The sequence below is a fragment of the Cydia splendana genome, chromosome 23, assembly GCF_910591565.1.
Source record: "Cydia splendana chromosome 23, ilCydSple1.2, whole genome shotgun sequence".
NCBI lineage: Eukaryota > Metazoa > Arthropoda > Insecta > Lepidoptera > Tortricidae > Cydia > Cydia splendana.
The window spans coordinates 3475197-3491402 of record NC_085982.1 but is presented as its reverse complement, the minus strand read 5'-3'; the positions used below and the strand labels follow the sequence as shown (position 1 = coordinate 3491402).

The following is a 16206-nucleotide window of genomic DNA, read 5'->3' as shown; positions in this document are numbered from 1 at the left end:
TATGCACTTATTTTTTGGCCACCGTGTATACCTGGCTCGCTTAGCTGTGCTAACAACTGCTGACCATGAATGCGTTTGACTCCTCCCTGCAACCTAATTCATTCCCGGTAGACATCGTATCGCCTCAAAATGAAATCATATCGTGTGACCGGTTACAGCGGTTATTGCTGAGTCATGGCATTCATGGAATACCGCAAGGCGACCCGGGATATTATTTTTCCCCGCAATTTTCGCACATATTGACATAAACGCTTAGGAAAGAAAAATAAATATCGACTCATGATGTAACTGGCCACAAAGGGCTTTGTAAAGGGGAATCTCTCGATACAATACTCGTGGCACGGTCACCTTACACGTGTCAAAGAAAGTGCAATGTAACTAGGGTTACCAGAATTCTAGTTTTACAGGACAACACCATTCAAACTTCAGGGTTAAAATTCGAGACATATAGTCAAACCAGCTTAAGAAGTCTCCGAAGGGAACACGCCAGAAACGCATCCATAATAAGCGGGAAAGCGAAACTATAGTACATTACATACCTAGGGAGGTAAATTCGTAAATGCTCCAGATCGCAGGCATGTTTGTGCTTTAAATATGCGATCTGGGGCTTTTACATTTACCGCCCGTGGTTTGTATAAAGTTTTACGTCTTGCCTTGGCCAGGAAGTGAGATTTTCTTCCCGTCCCGTGGGAAGAAAATCCCACTTACGGGCCTAGGGTGACGTAAAAACACATGTACTTGTGAAAGCCTTGCAGGGACTTGTTTAAAATAGTGATTACGCGGGAAACCGTGTATTAAACTAAAATGGTATTAACTTATCAAGCTGGAAATACTGTAATTGCGTTATATTTGTTTGAACTCAACATACATATCTTTTAATTAGCAGTGGGTTAACGCTCATATGCATTTTCCCATTTAAGAATTGGTAATCAGGATAATACATCAACAATTCAACATACTTATCGTTATACTATATGTTTCATTGAAAAGCTTTTCTCGATATATACGGAAAAAACGAAAAAAGCGCTTAGTAATGTATAAGTTTTGGTGTCTAATGTCTAATGATCAAAATTCGAGACAGCATTCTGTCCCTTTGGATTCCTCAAATTCGGGTCATTACCAAAACAATGTCCTGAATAATTTTGTACGCCTAGTCAACCTACCTATAACAGTTGTTTGCACTCATATGTGACCTTTACCCACTTCAGCATCGATTAGAACTTCACATGCAGTAAAAAGGCAATAAGTTAGAGCGAAAAACTGACATAAAAAGGAAATGGACGAAATCAAGGTTGAAATATATCCGTACGATAGAAACTTGAAATAAGTATAATAAACATTAAGTAAGCAGTACCGAAAATCATATATCTTCAATAAAAACATACTTGACCCAGGATATGTGTGTTAGTAAGAAACTGAAGAAACCCAGGCATCGAAGAGGCGAAATTGTTGCTAAAGTATAAGGTAATTTTGATTTTTTTAAGTTCTTAGGTATTTAGGATTTTTTTAATTGCCGAAATGCGCATCCACAATAATCGTGCAAATAACCAACGTACAGGTCAAAAATTATTTTCAAATACGAAATAAAATTCTCATAAAACGCGCGTTGCCAACAATTGCCAAATAAACGCCAAAACATTTGCGGACCCACATTCAAACGCCTTGACCCACTGCGCCTACAGTAATGAAATCAACACTGACTTACAACGAACCTTATGTCTTGGCAATAGGGTTTAACAATATCCAGTGAACTGATAGTGTTTTCACCGGCTCATTTATAACGGCCCATCTCACATATTGTGCAAGGTGGCAATTAATGTATTACAATAGTCACGATTTTCGCGCGCCCTTGCGTTGGAGGAGTATTCTGAGAATTATTGATATCATATTTTACGTATGTCACGCTCGTTCTAAAGAGCAGTTACATGTGTGGCTCATTTTGGCTTAACAATACGCTTCAATTGGAATATGTTAAATCAGTAACTGTCAAAAATAAAGCGACCTTTAAACTGACCATTGGCCAAGGGTCAACATTTCATATGGGTTTGTTAATACGTGATTTCAAACCACATTAAGCATTGTTGAAATGAATACTAAATCTCAGTCTAACCCTCTTTGGGACTAAACTAAACGCCCAAATATTCAGCAGAGTGACAAAGCAACTGCAGTCTATGCTAATTCCAGACTAATTGATTTTTGGCAAGTTCTCCGTTGCATAAGGGGAATTATACGAATTCCTGACGGTGAATTGGGACACGAACGGGTTAGGCCACTTATGTTACGATTTTGTAATGTATGATAATTTCAAAACCATGGCTAGAAGTAGGCTTGCTAAGTTCAATATGTTCCGATTGTTAGATTGTTTTAGTACACTAAATACATTGTCATTATTAATTTTCCATTGGACATATAAAATAGATATCCTTGGATTTCACGAGCCTATTAATCCCGGTCTTTTGGTAGGCCCCTTGGAGAGCTTTAATGTCATGTAGAATAGAGATTATTATTATTAGCGATTATTGTGGACAGATTTTTATTTTCAAATTTAAACACATGATTAAATTCATAAATTAGTAAGGAAAGACTAAACGAAAGTAGGGTGCCTAAAGTTAGCCAACTCCTGAAAGTCTTCAAGCTATGCTAGCTTAGCTTTATTAACATTGTAACTAAAACTTAAACAACTAATAATTGTTTTAAGTTGTTGTTCATCTAATGAAAATAAAACCGTCGTTATTTTCTTGGCATATCCCAATTATGCGTATATTATTCTAATTTTAGAGCATCCAGGCCGCGCGTGGAATATAACGTAACGTCGTAATAAAACAAAATGCGTAATAAATGAAACAAAAGCGACACGAGTTCTCATAAACAAGGGAATTTAACTAAGTCAGTAATGTCAGTATGTTTTCACTCAGTGCTGCTAGCATGAGTTGCGTTCTCGCGCGCGGCTCCATACATCATGCGCGACTTCAAGTATGGACTCGCGCGCGAGATCGTAACTCATGCTAGACAGTCTGATTTGAGTTGCGTGGAAGCATGCTCGTGTTATGTTTATTACAATGCTTTCTAAGTAGAAAAAGGAATTCCAGGTACGTTATAGCAAATATTTACTGATCTATTTGCTGGAATTATATCAACTTGCTCAAAGTGGCAATGTTTTATCTCTCCTACGCTCGAAAGGAAAAAAACTGGGTTGTTGACATGAGCTTTTTGTGCTTATGACTCATCTCTCAGGTATATGTTTTGGAATCCTAAACACGTGTCAGGTCTGGGATAAATTAGTAGAATGATAAAGGCTACTAGTACTAATGCACTTCCGGCCTATGAAATCGTTGATTTTATTGGCATATTACTATTGAGAATCAAATATAATATTACACCTTAGTCACCTTACAACTTGAACTCGGCGCCGTCGACTGGACAGAAACGGCTTTGGACAGAGTAGCATGGCGGTCTTTGGTGTCGGAGGCCAAGATCCAACTTCGGGTCGTTGCGCCACAGCAGTAAGTAAGTAAGTCAATACACATGATAACCGGTCATATTGCTATCATAAATAATATATAGCGAAAGACAGTTTTAATGTACCTTCCTTCTATCGTAGATTTGCAATGCTCATGAAGCGGTATCATGGTCGCATTTTTACCACCTGTCATCCCATGCGTCACTTTCGCACTTACATATTTGTTAGAATGTGACAGGCCTGGTGACAAATGATAAAGAGGCGACCATGTTAGCCCTACAGGTTTAGTCTTTATCCTTCGGTATCAGTTTTTCAATGTCACTCTCAGCTTATGCTTGTATGACTCTGACTTGGTATTAAATACAGGTTTCAACGTTCGCTCTGACCACCACAAATCAGGCATACTTGTCCAAATTCCTACCCGTTAGCAATCAATTCATTACCACCGTTCAGTAAACAAGGCATTTCATAACGCTTTTCGTTGCCTTGACCCGCCGCCGGACGCTTTTTCCGCCGCCATTGTTGTGCTTGCACGTGCGTTTGAGCTCGCCGACGTTAAGTTATGAGAGATAGCGGTTTGAACAACCTGTAGAGAGCGTCCGCGTAGAGGGCGGCACAGGAGCAGGAGCGAGTTTGCGGCGCTCCTGGTCCCTGTCTCTGGTTATAACGGTGTATATGTAGTGCAGTAGTTTCACAACGCTTTTCGCTGCCTTGACCCGCCGCCGGACGCTTTTTCCTTCGCCATTGTGGTGCTTGCACGTGCATTTGAGCCCGCCGACGTTATCACTTATGAGAGATGGTGGTTTAATGAACAAACCAACTGTAGAGCGCGTCCGCGTAGACGGCGGCACAGCAACATGAGCAAGTTGGCGGCGCTCCTAGTCCCTGTCTCTGATTATAACAATGCATATGTGTATAGTAGTTTAATAATATTTATTATACCAGTGGTAAAAGGTGGGATAAAAATTCCCATTAGTTACCACTGGTAACAACTTGGTGGTAACTAGTGGGATTAACCCCTTTTTCCGCCGCCATTGTGGCCGCCGCCGCCGTGCGTTTGAACCCGCCGACCTTATGACTTATGAGAGATTGTGGTTTAATGAACAACCGGCTGTAAAGAAGAGTCAAAACCGCTTATTGCTTTTTTTGGTTCACTTTGACTAGTTTAAGTTAATTTTCAACTTCCTTGTAGTTCTTGTCAATATTTTTTACAATGAAACTCGTGTCATTGAGATCATTGCTCGCATTATCTGTCTGCACTGCGTTTTATGAACTTGAATGCATATCAACCACGTGAGTCTCGTGAAGTTTATCAATTGCACCGTCACCGAGCACGGGTGCACTAAGAGGTTGGGAAACACTCGATAGAACCGCGTTATAATGGCGGAGATAAATAGAGCCCGCATTGTGCTTATTATTAACTTAAATTGCCTATGTTTAATGAGATTATTATAGAAAATAAATTAATATATAGGTACTTGTTGTTGTAGAGAATAAATCGATATTTCTATTCCGGCCGTAAGTACAGACTTTTTATCGTGATTAGTCGTCAAAAAAAATTAATTTTAACACTGTGTCAAACTTTCATATAGATTCATAAATAAAAATCATTGTGTCAAACTTTTTATTCAAAAAATCATGTCAATGTCTATAGAGTCTCCCATACATTACCATTACTTGCCCAAGTCCCAAGTATAGGCTCTGTTAAATGTTGAATAACAATCATGTTGCGAACTTGAACTTAGACCGAGGACAAGTATAAAGTTGTGACACTGTATCTGTCGTAGAGTAATATATACTAGTATATATACTACATGTATTCATATACCGCTGCTTACAATCTAGTTTCATCCTCATTTCAAACTATGACATTGTTAAGTGTCTAATATGTACTTAAAGATGTTACTGTAAACTTGTTCAACATTGCCTTCCATATCAAACATTGCCCGACTTGAAAAAACTTGCCATATGCTACCAAACCGCTACCTAGCTATAACTAATTCGATTCCTAATAATGGGAAAATAATGACCGTTAAGAGGAATACTGCATATACGCCAATTTAATAGAAAATCACTGTTCTTTCTCAAGACAGGCAATGTTTGGTATGGTGGGCAATGTTTGTGGCGGTACTTCATCAATTTATTGATTGATTTTTATGAGTATCGCTTCGACATCAATCGATTGATCTATTAATGTGATAACCCTAAATTTATTATGATTGATTTCCATTTGTGCAAAGACTTCTTTTTATTCTTAAACCATAAGACTTAACCAATATAAATAAACAACACTTGACACTAATGAGTATCTGGTGCCCAAACGGGGGCAGTTCAAAAAGCATCCTCGTACCGCATTAGTGCATTTAGGCCAACTGATATTTCGACCTACATACCGGCAAATTACCATGCGGTTTCAAGATCATAGCAAATTTAATGTACCTATCTCAGATGATTTTGTGTTCAGACTCATAGCCTTGTCTCTTTGTTGAGAAAACGGAAAATAATGCGCTGCATGCTATAGGTACCTATACCTACATCTGTAGGGCTAAAATGGTCATCTTTATCATTTGTCAGCATGCTTGTCACGTTCTAACAAATATGTAAGTGCGAAAGTGACGCATTGCATGACAGGTAATAAAAATCTCACCATGATACCGCTTCTTTACGAATAAGATGGTCGTTCTTGTCTACGTGACAGCATGATAAAACGGTTTCCGTCACTTTCTATGCCGCGGTGTTAAAAAGTGATAGTTATTTTATCACGTGAATATTTAACCCATCCATAATACGCCGGCTGAAGTAGTGATCGCCTTATATCCAAAGCAGCAGGCGTTTTATAGATGTCTTTATCCACGTGATAAAATAACCGTCACTTTTAAGGATCGATAATCCGTCTGTCACCGTTAAAACATTCGCTGAATTTTATTTTATGTCGAATTTCATAGCTCAATGACGACATGACAAATGACAATGCTCGGTGGCGTTGATCACTCCGTCAATTGTGGCTTGTGAAATGGTCCTTAATTATATTGTTGTAAGTTTACCTTTCGGATGATTGCTTATTATACAGATTACCTAGCAAATTGGTTTATTTAATGCCGTCAAATACGGGAAAAATCCGCTCGTGTACGGAATTTCCTGCAGCCTTTTTTGGCCCCATTGACTATATTAAAAGATTCGTCATTTTTGTAGGTTTTGTAACTCGTGCGTTTATTTCCAGATTACGTTGCTGGCGGGGAGCTGTTCACACACCTGTACCAAAGGGAGCATTTCTACGAAAATGAAGTTCGGATATACATCGCCGAGATCATACTTGCGCTCGAGCAGTTACATAAGGTATTCAAATGCACTTAGACCTTCTAATTCGCCGCATATCTCTAAGAGGATCTACCTACCTTACCTGCTACCATCGTCCACACTATAGAACTGTAGAGTCACATGAACCTATAGGCTGTATACTTTTAGGTATTTAAATAAAAGTAAACAAACAATTTGTACATTTTCGGGTAGTTATAACATTTATTGGTTAACCAACCAAATACAAAACCGCCTGAATCTATCACTGAACAACCTGACTTTAGCCTACATTATTTGATCATGTAATGTTTTCATCTACCCTCAACTGGCTTAAGAACCCATTTGAGGGTGTAGATTTTGTTTACTTTTATTTAAATACCTAAAGAAACTGACTATAGCCGCCGCCATACAATCTAAGTTACTCTCTCATTTTAAAGGGGCCCACTGATTAACAGTCCGCCGGACGTTATCGGCCTGTCAGTTAGAACAAAATTTTGACAGTTCCGAACAACTGACAGGCCGATACCGTCCGGCGGACTGTTAATCAGTGGGCCCCTTAAAACGACATTCTCAAAGAAATTACAATTTTACATACAATACTTGTACCCGCTTTTATTTTCTTTGTAAAACAAATTTTAACAACCAAAACTAGTACCAGACATAGTTACTTTAATATTCATGCCAAGATTCACGAAATTTAAGCAAGTCATTTTAAAATGAGAGAAACTGCGAGTGTACGTGTACGGGAGTGGCTTATTGGCGTATTTTGACTCTTAACTGATAATTCGTAGAACTTATTGCGAAAACATGACGTTCTTTCATATATTTAAATAACCGATAATCCCAACGTGTAAAACTTTTCACTGCCGATTTAGTATAACATGACATCTGTCCAACTAACTGTCAAATAATTAATGGTTTAACCGAAGTTGGTCAGTAGGACACTCCGTGGGATGATTCAGTAAGTTTTAGCAAACAGTAGCTTTAGAAGAAAATATTAAAAGTATATTTTAGTTGATAATAATTTATTCCGATTTTTTTTTTAGATATCGTCTTATTATTTTGTAAAGAATCAATATTTTTTAGAAAAAGTTTGTAGGCGTAATAAGATAAATCTTATATACCTTTCCTTTTACTGAATTATTAAAGTATCACCTTAGAGGAAGTTCCATAACAAAACAACGAAAAAGAACTATAAAAATTCTAAGTCATGAACAAAACAAATTTAGATTCTATGGTTCAGTTAAGCTCTGGCTTCCTAGGATAGCAGTGCCGCCATAGCGGCCGTCTCCATACAAAATACTAATCAGCCATATTTAGCCGTATTATTTTGTATGGAGACGGCACCGCTATCCTAGGAAACGAGAGCTTAAGACTTTTCTCAAGTCTAAATTTGTTTCAAGTTCACCAATATAATATAACACACTATTATAACACAGGAAACTACTCAGATCTTCACCACTGAAAACTTGCCAAATTCTCCAACATTGTCGAATGGTAATTTAAAAAACTCATTCTCTGTCTGCCCGGCTCTGAAAAAATGTTGGCAACATTATACGCGTAGTGCTTCATCTTGTGATATTATATCCCACTACTGTTGTATATGTAGTACCATCCACACTGTTAACAATGGACAATTGTTTAACCTTATTATAACATAAAGATCAAGAGTTTTGCTGTTTTTAGGAGTATCTTATTGAAAACGCACTACAAGTAGCAATTTGCTATGAATCGTTTGTCTTTATCTGTCATTTTGAAAGAAAGGGTAACATAAATAAACTAAAGGAAAAGGTGGATGAACTGTTTGAGAGATGATATGAAAAAGAAAGCTGGTGCATGATGAAGTAACGAATGACAGAGCAATGAAGGAAATAGACATATTAGACATGCTGTGCCGATCCCTAGTGATGGGAAAGGGCAAGCGAGTGATAAAGTAACTAATCGAGACTTATAAAGTTGTATGAATAAGGTGGTGTTTTTTAATGTTAATGAATTAGTACAACTAACTCTTTGATGTAATATCGTTAAAGAAATCACTGTCAGAAACACCGCTGTGAAAACAGACTTTATTATTTAGTTAACAAAATAATCATTATAAGATTCTTAGAAGACAACTTTATACTTCAAAAGAAAATACGACAAAAATATTAATCAAGATGTTAAAATTGGACACATGATAATTAGTACAGTGTGTGAACTTCATTCAGGAATTAAGTTTGTTATTTTAATGTGAATTTTATGACTAATTATTTTTGTGGTGAAACAATGACGAGTGCCAACAAATTAGCATTTATCTCCATTGAATAAGGGTTACAATTCTTTACTTAGTATACAACCAATGAAGACTTCATTGGGTTTGTTTCAATTCTGCGTATTAGGAGTTTTACCTTTCATCCGTTTTGGCACACGTCCTACTTGTTTCTGGTAATACCCGTTTATCCTACAGATCTCTTTCTGATGGAAAATGATTCAAGGCTGTTGCGATCAGAGAGAAAATGTTTTGTTACTTCCATTGAGTTACGTATTATTACTATAGAGAAGCCATTCTAAACAATGAAATTGTCGCAATCGCAAGCGCCGTGAAATTCATGGCGCTTACGCGTTTAGGTCGCGAGATTCACGCTCTGTTGTCGGCCGTCAACAACTCATGGCGCAAAATACTGGTTCACTGTTCCGTTTCTATACGTACTACGTATTAGTATTAGTTCAATGGTTACTTCTGTGGAATTGGCTTGAATTAACTTTTCTGCTTCTTCAAACCCTCCCTCCAGGTCTTTCTAAATCAAGTTAAAAAAACCGGCCAAGTGCGAGTCGGACTCGCACACACATGAAGGGTTCCGTACCATTATCTATAAAAACGGTCACCCATCCAAGTACTGACCCCGCCAGACGTTGCTTAACTTCGGTGAAAATCACGTTTGTTGTATGGGAGCCCCGCATAAATCTTTATTTTATTCTGTTTTTAGTATTTGTTGTTATAGCGGCAACAGAAATACATCATCTGTGAAAATTTCAGCTGTCTAGCTATCACAGATCACGAGATACAGCCTGGTGACAGACGGACGGACGGACGGACAGCGGAGTCTTAGTAATAGGGTCCCGTTTTACCCTTTGGGTACGGAACTCTAAAAATGGCCATCAACAACATTGATCTTTCTCTGGGCGGTTAGAGGATATTTGTCTTCTATTTTGACAACTGATTGATATCTTTTCCCGCCTTCATCATTTCATTTGGAGACAGCTACTGTAGAAGTACAAGTAATTCTTTCAAATTCCCCACAAATGACATGTTTGACCACCACTAGTTTGCACTTGTGCTTATAGTCTGAAGACTCTGAAGTTCTTGAACAGAACGCTACACAAGCAATCAGCAACGTCACAACACTCAAATGTAATAACACTCATATGTCGTTGCAAGTTGCATAAGATTTAGGACACGTCTTTTTTAGGGTTCCGTACCCAAAGGGTAAAACGGGACCCTATTACTAAGACTCCGCTGTCCGTCCGTCCGTCTGTCACCAGGCTGTATCTCACGAACCGTGATAGCTAGACAGTTGAAACTTTTACAGATGATGTATTTCTGTTGCCGCTGTAACAACAAATACTAAAAACAGAATAAAATAAAGATTTAAGTGGGGCTCCCATACAACAAACGTGATTTTTGACCGAAGTTAAGCAACGTCGGGCGCGGTCAGTACTTGGATGGGTGACCGTTTTTTTTTTGCCGTTTTTTGCATTATGGTACGGAACCCTTCGTGCGCGATTCCGACTCGCACTTGCCCGATTTTTTTACTGTAACTCTTTCTATCGTTCACATCCAAATCATTAGTAATCCTAACCAATAATTTTCTTCTCCAGCTCGGCATCATCTACCGCGACATCAAACTGGAGAACATCCTTCTGGACGCCGAAGGTCACATAGTGTTGACTGACTTCGGCCTCTCTAAGGAGTTCTGCGGTGGAGAGAGCAGAGCCTACAGCTTCTGTGGAACCATCGAGTATATGGCGCCAGAGGTTGTCAGGAGCGGCAGTCAGGGGCATGATATCGTGAGTACCTTTATATATATATATATATATACTTAAGGGAGGTTATGACCGGCAACCTGGCGAATATTCTCCTGGACGAAAGCCACATAGTGTTGACTGACTTCGGCCTGACCAAGGAGTTCTGTGAAGAGAGCAGAGCCTAGACAGCTTCTCTGGAACCATCGAGTGTCTAGATTATCATAAAAATTTTTGAAATTACATAATTACCTACATTGCTTGAACTTTCCCGATTTCTAACCAAGTTGACAAACTATTAAGCAATATACAAAATAGCAAACCATCACAAAAATATAGACACTGCAATGCGATATTTACCTATAATTAATGCATTTATTATTTATTATGCCACCATTATATCCACTGAGAGTCTGTATTGCTATGCTAATTACATATTAATAGCTGGAAGTAGCTAATATATTAAAATAGCTGTTAATTATGTTCGTATTGTTGTCTCTTATATTCACACTTTGGACTAAAACGTGTACCATCGTCCACACCGTTAACTGACAATTCTTAGGTCTTTTGCAAAGACAAAGTTCACCGATGTTAAGAATGTTCATAGTTAAGAATGTAGGCTGTTAGTACTATTACCCAGCCAAATATAACAGACGATGGAATAAAATGTTATATCAGCAATGTATCTCAGTTACGCAACTTATATTACTTTAGAAAAGCTGAAACTGCGTTTAATTAACACTAAATCGTAAACATTTACTTGTTTTGACTCTCAAACAGCCAGTTTAAACGTGGAAGTAAAATTAATAACATTGCGTAACCATTTAGTTACGGTAGTACGGTGTTCCGGTGGAACTGTTTTAAGGACTGTTTTCTGCGCAGAAATATCTACACTACTCGTGCATTTCTTAATATCTTTACACCGACATACAGTCAATTTAATTTAGTACCATTTTGTACCTTGTCACAGTGACAATCAATTTGAAAGTCGCTAGGGACCATACTATTGTCATTGTGACATGGTGCGAAATGGCACAGAAATTAAATTCCTTGACCACCAATTATAGCCGATCTCGAAAGCTGTATTAAATGCGTTATTAATATAATCTTTTTCTAACTATTTAATTTGAGTATCAGGTCCGTTTTTCGAACGGTTCGAACCCTGGGCATTTTGATTACAGATGTAGTGCATATAATTATTTTCCTTCGTATTTTCACGGAAACGTACCAACGTGTCTTGCTATTTTCAGTCTCGGTACAAAAAGTACTGACGTTGACTGAAGTAGCATGACAAATACGAACGTTTCCGAGAATAAACGATGGAAAACAATTATGCACTACATCTGTTTATATGTTGCTTCGATTCCATTAAGGGTAAAATGACACAAAAAAAGTAAGTCGTTCGTTATGCAACTAAAAATAAAAGCGGATCAAGTCTAATAATAAAATAATTTGAATAAAGAAATCAAGGTAGACTCAAGAATTTAAGAAATCAAGATACTAATATGCCATAAAATATTATGTTGCTTTTAACATTTTTTAAAATGAATATTACGGAGTGTGATATTTTCGTCTCCGTTACGGTATCCGGAGTGAATTATGTGTTTTATTTTGACCTACATTTGTTTTAGAATCTTGACGTGTTCAAATGTTATGTTTATATTTATATGGCATGTCTGGTAAAATTAAATGTTTATAAAGTTCATGACAGAATTGGATGTTTAAACAAGTTACACATTTTTCAAAGTTACGTTTTTCAAATTAACATGATTTTGTGGCCTAAATCTCAATAAGGTTTACTTGAAAATTTATGTTCATGTATTTCACACTAGGTCAACGTTTGTTATTAAATATTTACTTAAGAATGAAGATTAAAACAGTTGTGAAGCAAAAGGGTATACACATATATATTCAATTAGAAATCGACAAGCGCGCCCTTGGCTTTTGCTTGATAAACTTACTAATACATAAGTACCGTAAATAACAGTAAGAATATGATTACTTAATTTTTTTACGATCACAAAAGTAAACGAGATTCTTAACTTAAAGATTCACACTATTCTAATACAACACTCTTTTTAGCTCGTAAATTAGTTAGTAACCGCATTTTCCCCTTATAATCTTCAAAATTTCGGCATTTAAAAAGTAGGCAACTACGAAAACACAAAATATAGTAGCTAAAGCCATTAGGGTCAGGTCGTGTTCAAATGCCTTTCGCTCGTGCTTTCATTTTTCTTACCGTGCTTGCCTCACAATACTCTCTGTTCACTTATTATGTGTATTTTTAAATATATTTTAACTGTGTGGGGAAGGAGACTGTAGCAGCAAAATCATTTAGAGTGGGAAAAGAATTTCCCATATGCTTTAACTTTAAAGGGTTTTCTTGTTCTTGGACAGAAGTGTATACTCATTATTACTCCCACTTAGAGACTAATAGATAGCTATTTATTTGCATTCATAAGAAGCTTAATTACACCTTTTGATCCAGAAAATGAACTTTACCTTTGTTTGTTTTGGGTAAAAGGGGTGTGTCATTTTCCACGGCTTTTTGATATTTACAACTTTTACAAGTCATCCGTGCAATTCCAAATATTATCGCGCCTATTTACCTGCTGTTGATTTCCACTTGCTACGATTCTGACACACTTTTTCGCTTCATTCACTTTCATAGCATTCTTCATACACGCTCATCGGTTCAGCGTCTTGACTACTCTTGACTTGATAATTATGTAAATTTACAGTTCTAATATCATTGTAATACGATATATTATTGTTTGTTACAATTTTTGTGCAATGTTCTTAATGCACTTACAATAGAGCATGTTCTAATCTGCCCGTGTTTACATTGCTTCGATTTTAGAACCAGCTACTGAAAACCTTTACCAACAGCAGCTTATTTGACTGATGGTAGACCTTAATGTCTTTGCAATAAAGTCTATGAATGGTCAACAAATTGTGTTGACCGTCAACACTCTTAACTGGCCATTGGTCGATCTTAATATCTTTAAAATACGGTTTAAAAATTGTCAGTTAATTCTACTATAGTATTAGTATGAGTTGGGCGTTCAATGAGCTTGGCTATTGGAACATCATCCCAGCTGTGCGGTGTGAATGAAACCAATCTGTTAATAGAAAGTTAACTTCTTCGCAACAATACACTCTATCTTACACTTTGTGCATTTGTTTTAAAACTGATTTCACCTTGTCTTACGTATAATACAGACAACAGGGCCAGGCAATATAAGACTTAACTACGACGAGATAAGGGTGGCCTTATTTTGCTTGTTTTCATTGTTATGTATTGATGGATCACTCAAGGTAGTAATTAGATCTAATCGATCGCAAGAGATAGTGGAATCTTTTAGAATTTCCACGCTTTATTGCTAGTTTTGCCTTGAAAAATTCAATGAAATGAATGTCTAACAAGTAACATATTTATTATTTATATATGGTGGGCATACAGAATTACACAGAGTGGAAATTCATAAACGGTATTCAAATATATAAGGCCCAGCAATGGTCTTTGCTTTTCATTCATTCTTTTAAAATTATGGCTTCAGTCCAGTGGAACCATTTCGCCAGTGTCAAGGTATCAGGAGCTTTATATACTCATACTCATACTCATACTCATATTTTATTGATAATATAGATTACAGGTCAGGCTTACATGACTAAACTACATTAAAGGTAGATTTATAAATAAGTATACAAGATTCATACATTTGAGAAAGAAAAAGGAGAATTAAGTAAACTAACAAGTCAATTATTGTGACATTATTTAACTCCTATTGTTATTTTATTATTAACATTATTTGGTATTCATTATAAATATTTTGAGGTCAAATATTCCTCGACACTATAAAACGGCCGCTCAATCAGCCAATTTTTGAGTCTAGCCTTGAAACTCATCAGACTAGGCGCATCAGTTATGGATACTGGTAGGTTATTGTATACAGCGGGGCCCATAACATGTATAGATTTAGCCGTTTTGGCTAGACTACGTGGCACTGCCGCTAATTTGTGTCCATAGCGAGTTACACGGTCGCTTTTTTCACCCCGTCTGGGATATTTATCCAGGTTCTCCCGTGTGTATACGGCTGTCTGGAGTATTAGGAGACCCGGCATTGTGACGATACCCAAGGCGGTGAAGTGTGGCTTAGCCGACTCATGCCATGGTACTCGAGCCATAGATCTTACGGCTCGTTTTTGAAGCCGGAAAACACGCTGCCAGTCGGCCGCGCGTCCCCATAGCTCAAGCCCATATTGTACTATGGACTGTATGCTGGCATAGTAGCAGCTGCGGACTGCCTGCCGCGGAAGAACAGTAGTCAGCCTACCCAAGGCAAAACAAGCTCTTCCCATTTTTCCGCAGATGGATTCAATGTGGTTCTCCCACGTTAGGGTTTGGTCAATATGAAAACCCAAGAAAGAAGTAGTACTGACCTGACCAATAACACCACTGGCGAGTTCCACATGCAGCGGGCGACGCCTGCGTCCGGACAAATCGAACTGGATGAATTGGGTTTTGGTTAAGTTTAAAATGAGACCGTTATGTTTAAACCAGTTCGATAATTGCCCGGCAACCGTGTTTAACTTCAACTCCAGTTGGTCAATGGTTGGAGCGGTTACGATAGCAGCAACGTCGTCCGCATACATGTAAACCTCGCCCTCACTTACCGCCATGGGCAAGTCATTGAGAAGGACCGAGAAAGCCACATTTGACAGAGATGATCCCTGGGGGACGCCGATGGCGGTCGAGAGCCCATGTGAGTTCAGACTACTATACGACTAAAGGAGCCCACAGATTACCAATTCGCCGGTCGATATCAGCCTGTCAGTTGTTCGGAGCAGTCAAATTTTGCGTTTACCTGACAGGCTGATATCGTCCGGCGAACTAGTAATCAGTGGGCCCCTTTAAAGTGTACGGTTAGTAGTGTATGGTGATTTTATTAGCTCTTGTAAAGCGATAGCTGGACTTTTAGAAATAGCACGTGGACTACCGGCCGTTTACTCCAAATGGTGGTTAAACGCGTTACAAGATAAATTCTCCATTCACTGCACACTAACTACTACAGTAGTTTATTGTATAATAATAAGCTATCGATATTACACTTTAAACAATATTAATAAGCAAAAAACAAAGGATTTAATCACAACGCGTGACTATCAAGATGGCGCTCGAACCGGAAGTCGTGTTGCCTTTAGTAGTTTCGATAAAGGGAAGGTAACTCGGCTGTCATCCTATAGATAACCGTCAAACTTTCGATTCGTTTGAAAAGCGAACGTAATTACGATTACAAACGGTTTATGCAACTGGCCCTTTGATTACTTTTACATCAGTCAACCTGTTTTAAACACGGGCACGTTTTTTTTTGTGTTGTAAGTTACTCTACTAACAGCATTGCAGCACAGCAAGACTTTTCTTTACCCGTCACTTCCTAGCGATA

At 37.8% G+C, this 16206-nt stretch overlaps 2 protein-coding genes across 4 annotated transcripts in view; both read left to right on the top strand.

Annotated features, from left to right (window-relative positions):
- LOC134801812 (transmembrane channel-like protein 7) overlaps positions 1-16206 on the top strand; it is a 187556-nt gene that overhangs the window by 117874 nt on the left and 53476 nt on the right. The window lies entirely within an intron of this gene.
- LOC134801798 (ribosomal protein S6 kinase alpha-5-like) overlaps positions 1-16206 on the top strand; it is a 130040-nt gene that overhangs the window by 61244 nt on the left and 52590 nt on the right. For both annotated transcript variants that reach the window (XM_063774399.1, XM_063774400.1), the window contains exons 5-6: positions 6681-6796; positions 10616-10804. In XM_063774399.1, the coding sequence (XP_063630469.1) occupies positions 6681-6796; positions 10616-10804 (305 nt within the window). The remainder of the gene's footprint in view (positions 1-6680; positions 6797-10615; positions 10805-16206) is intronic.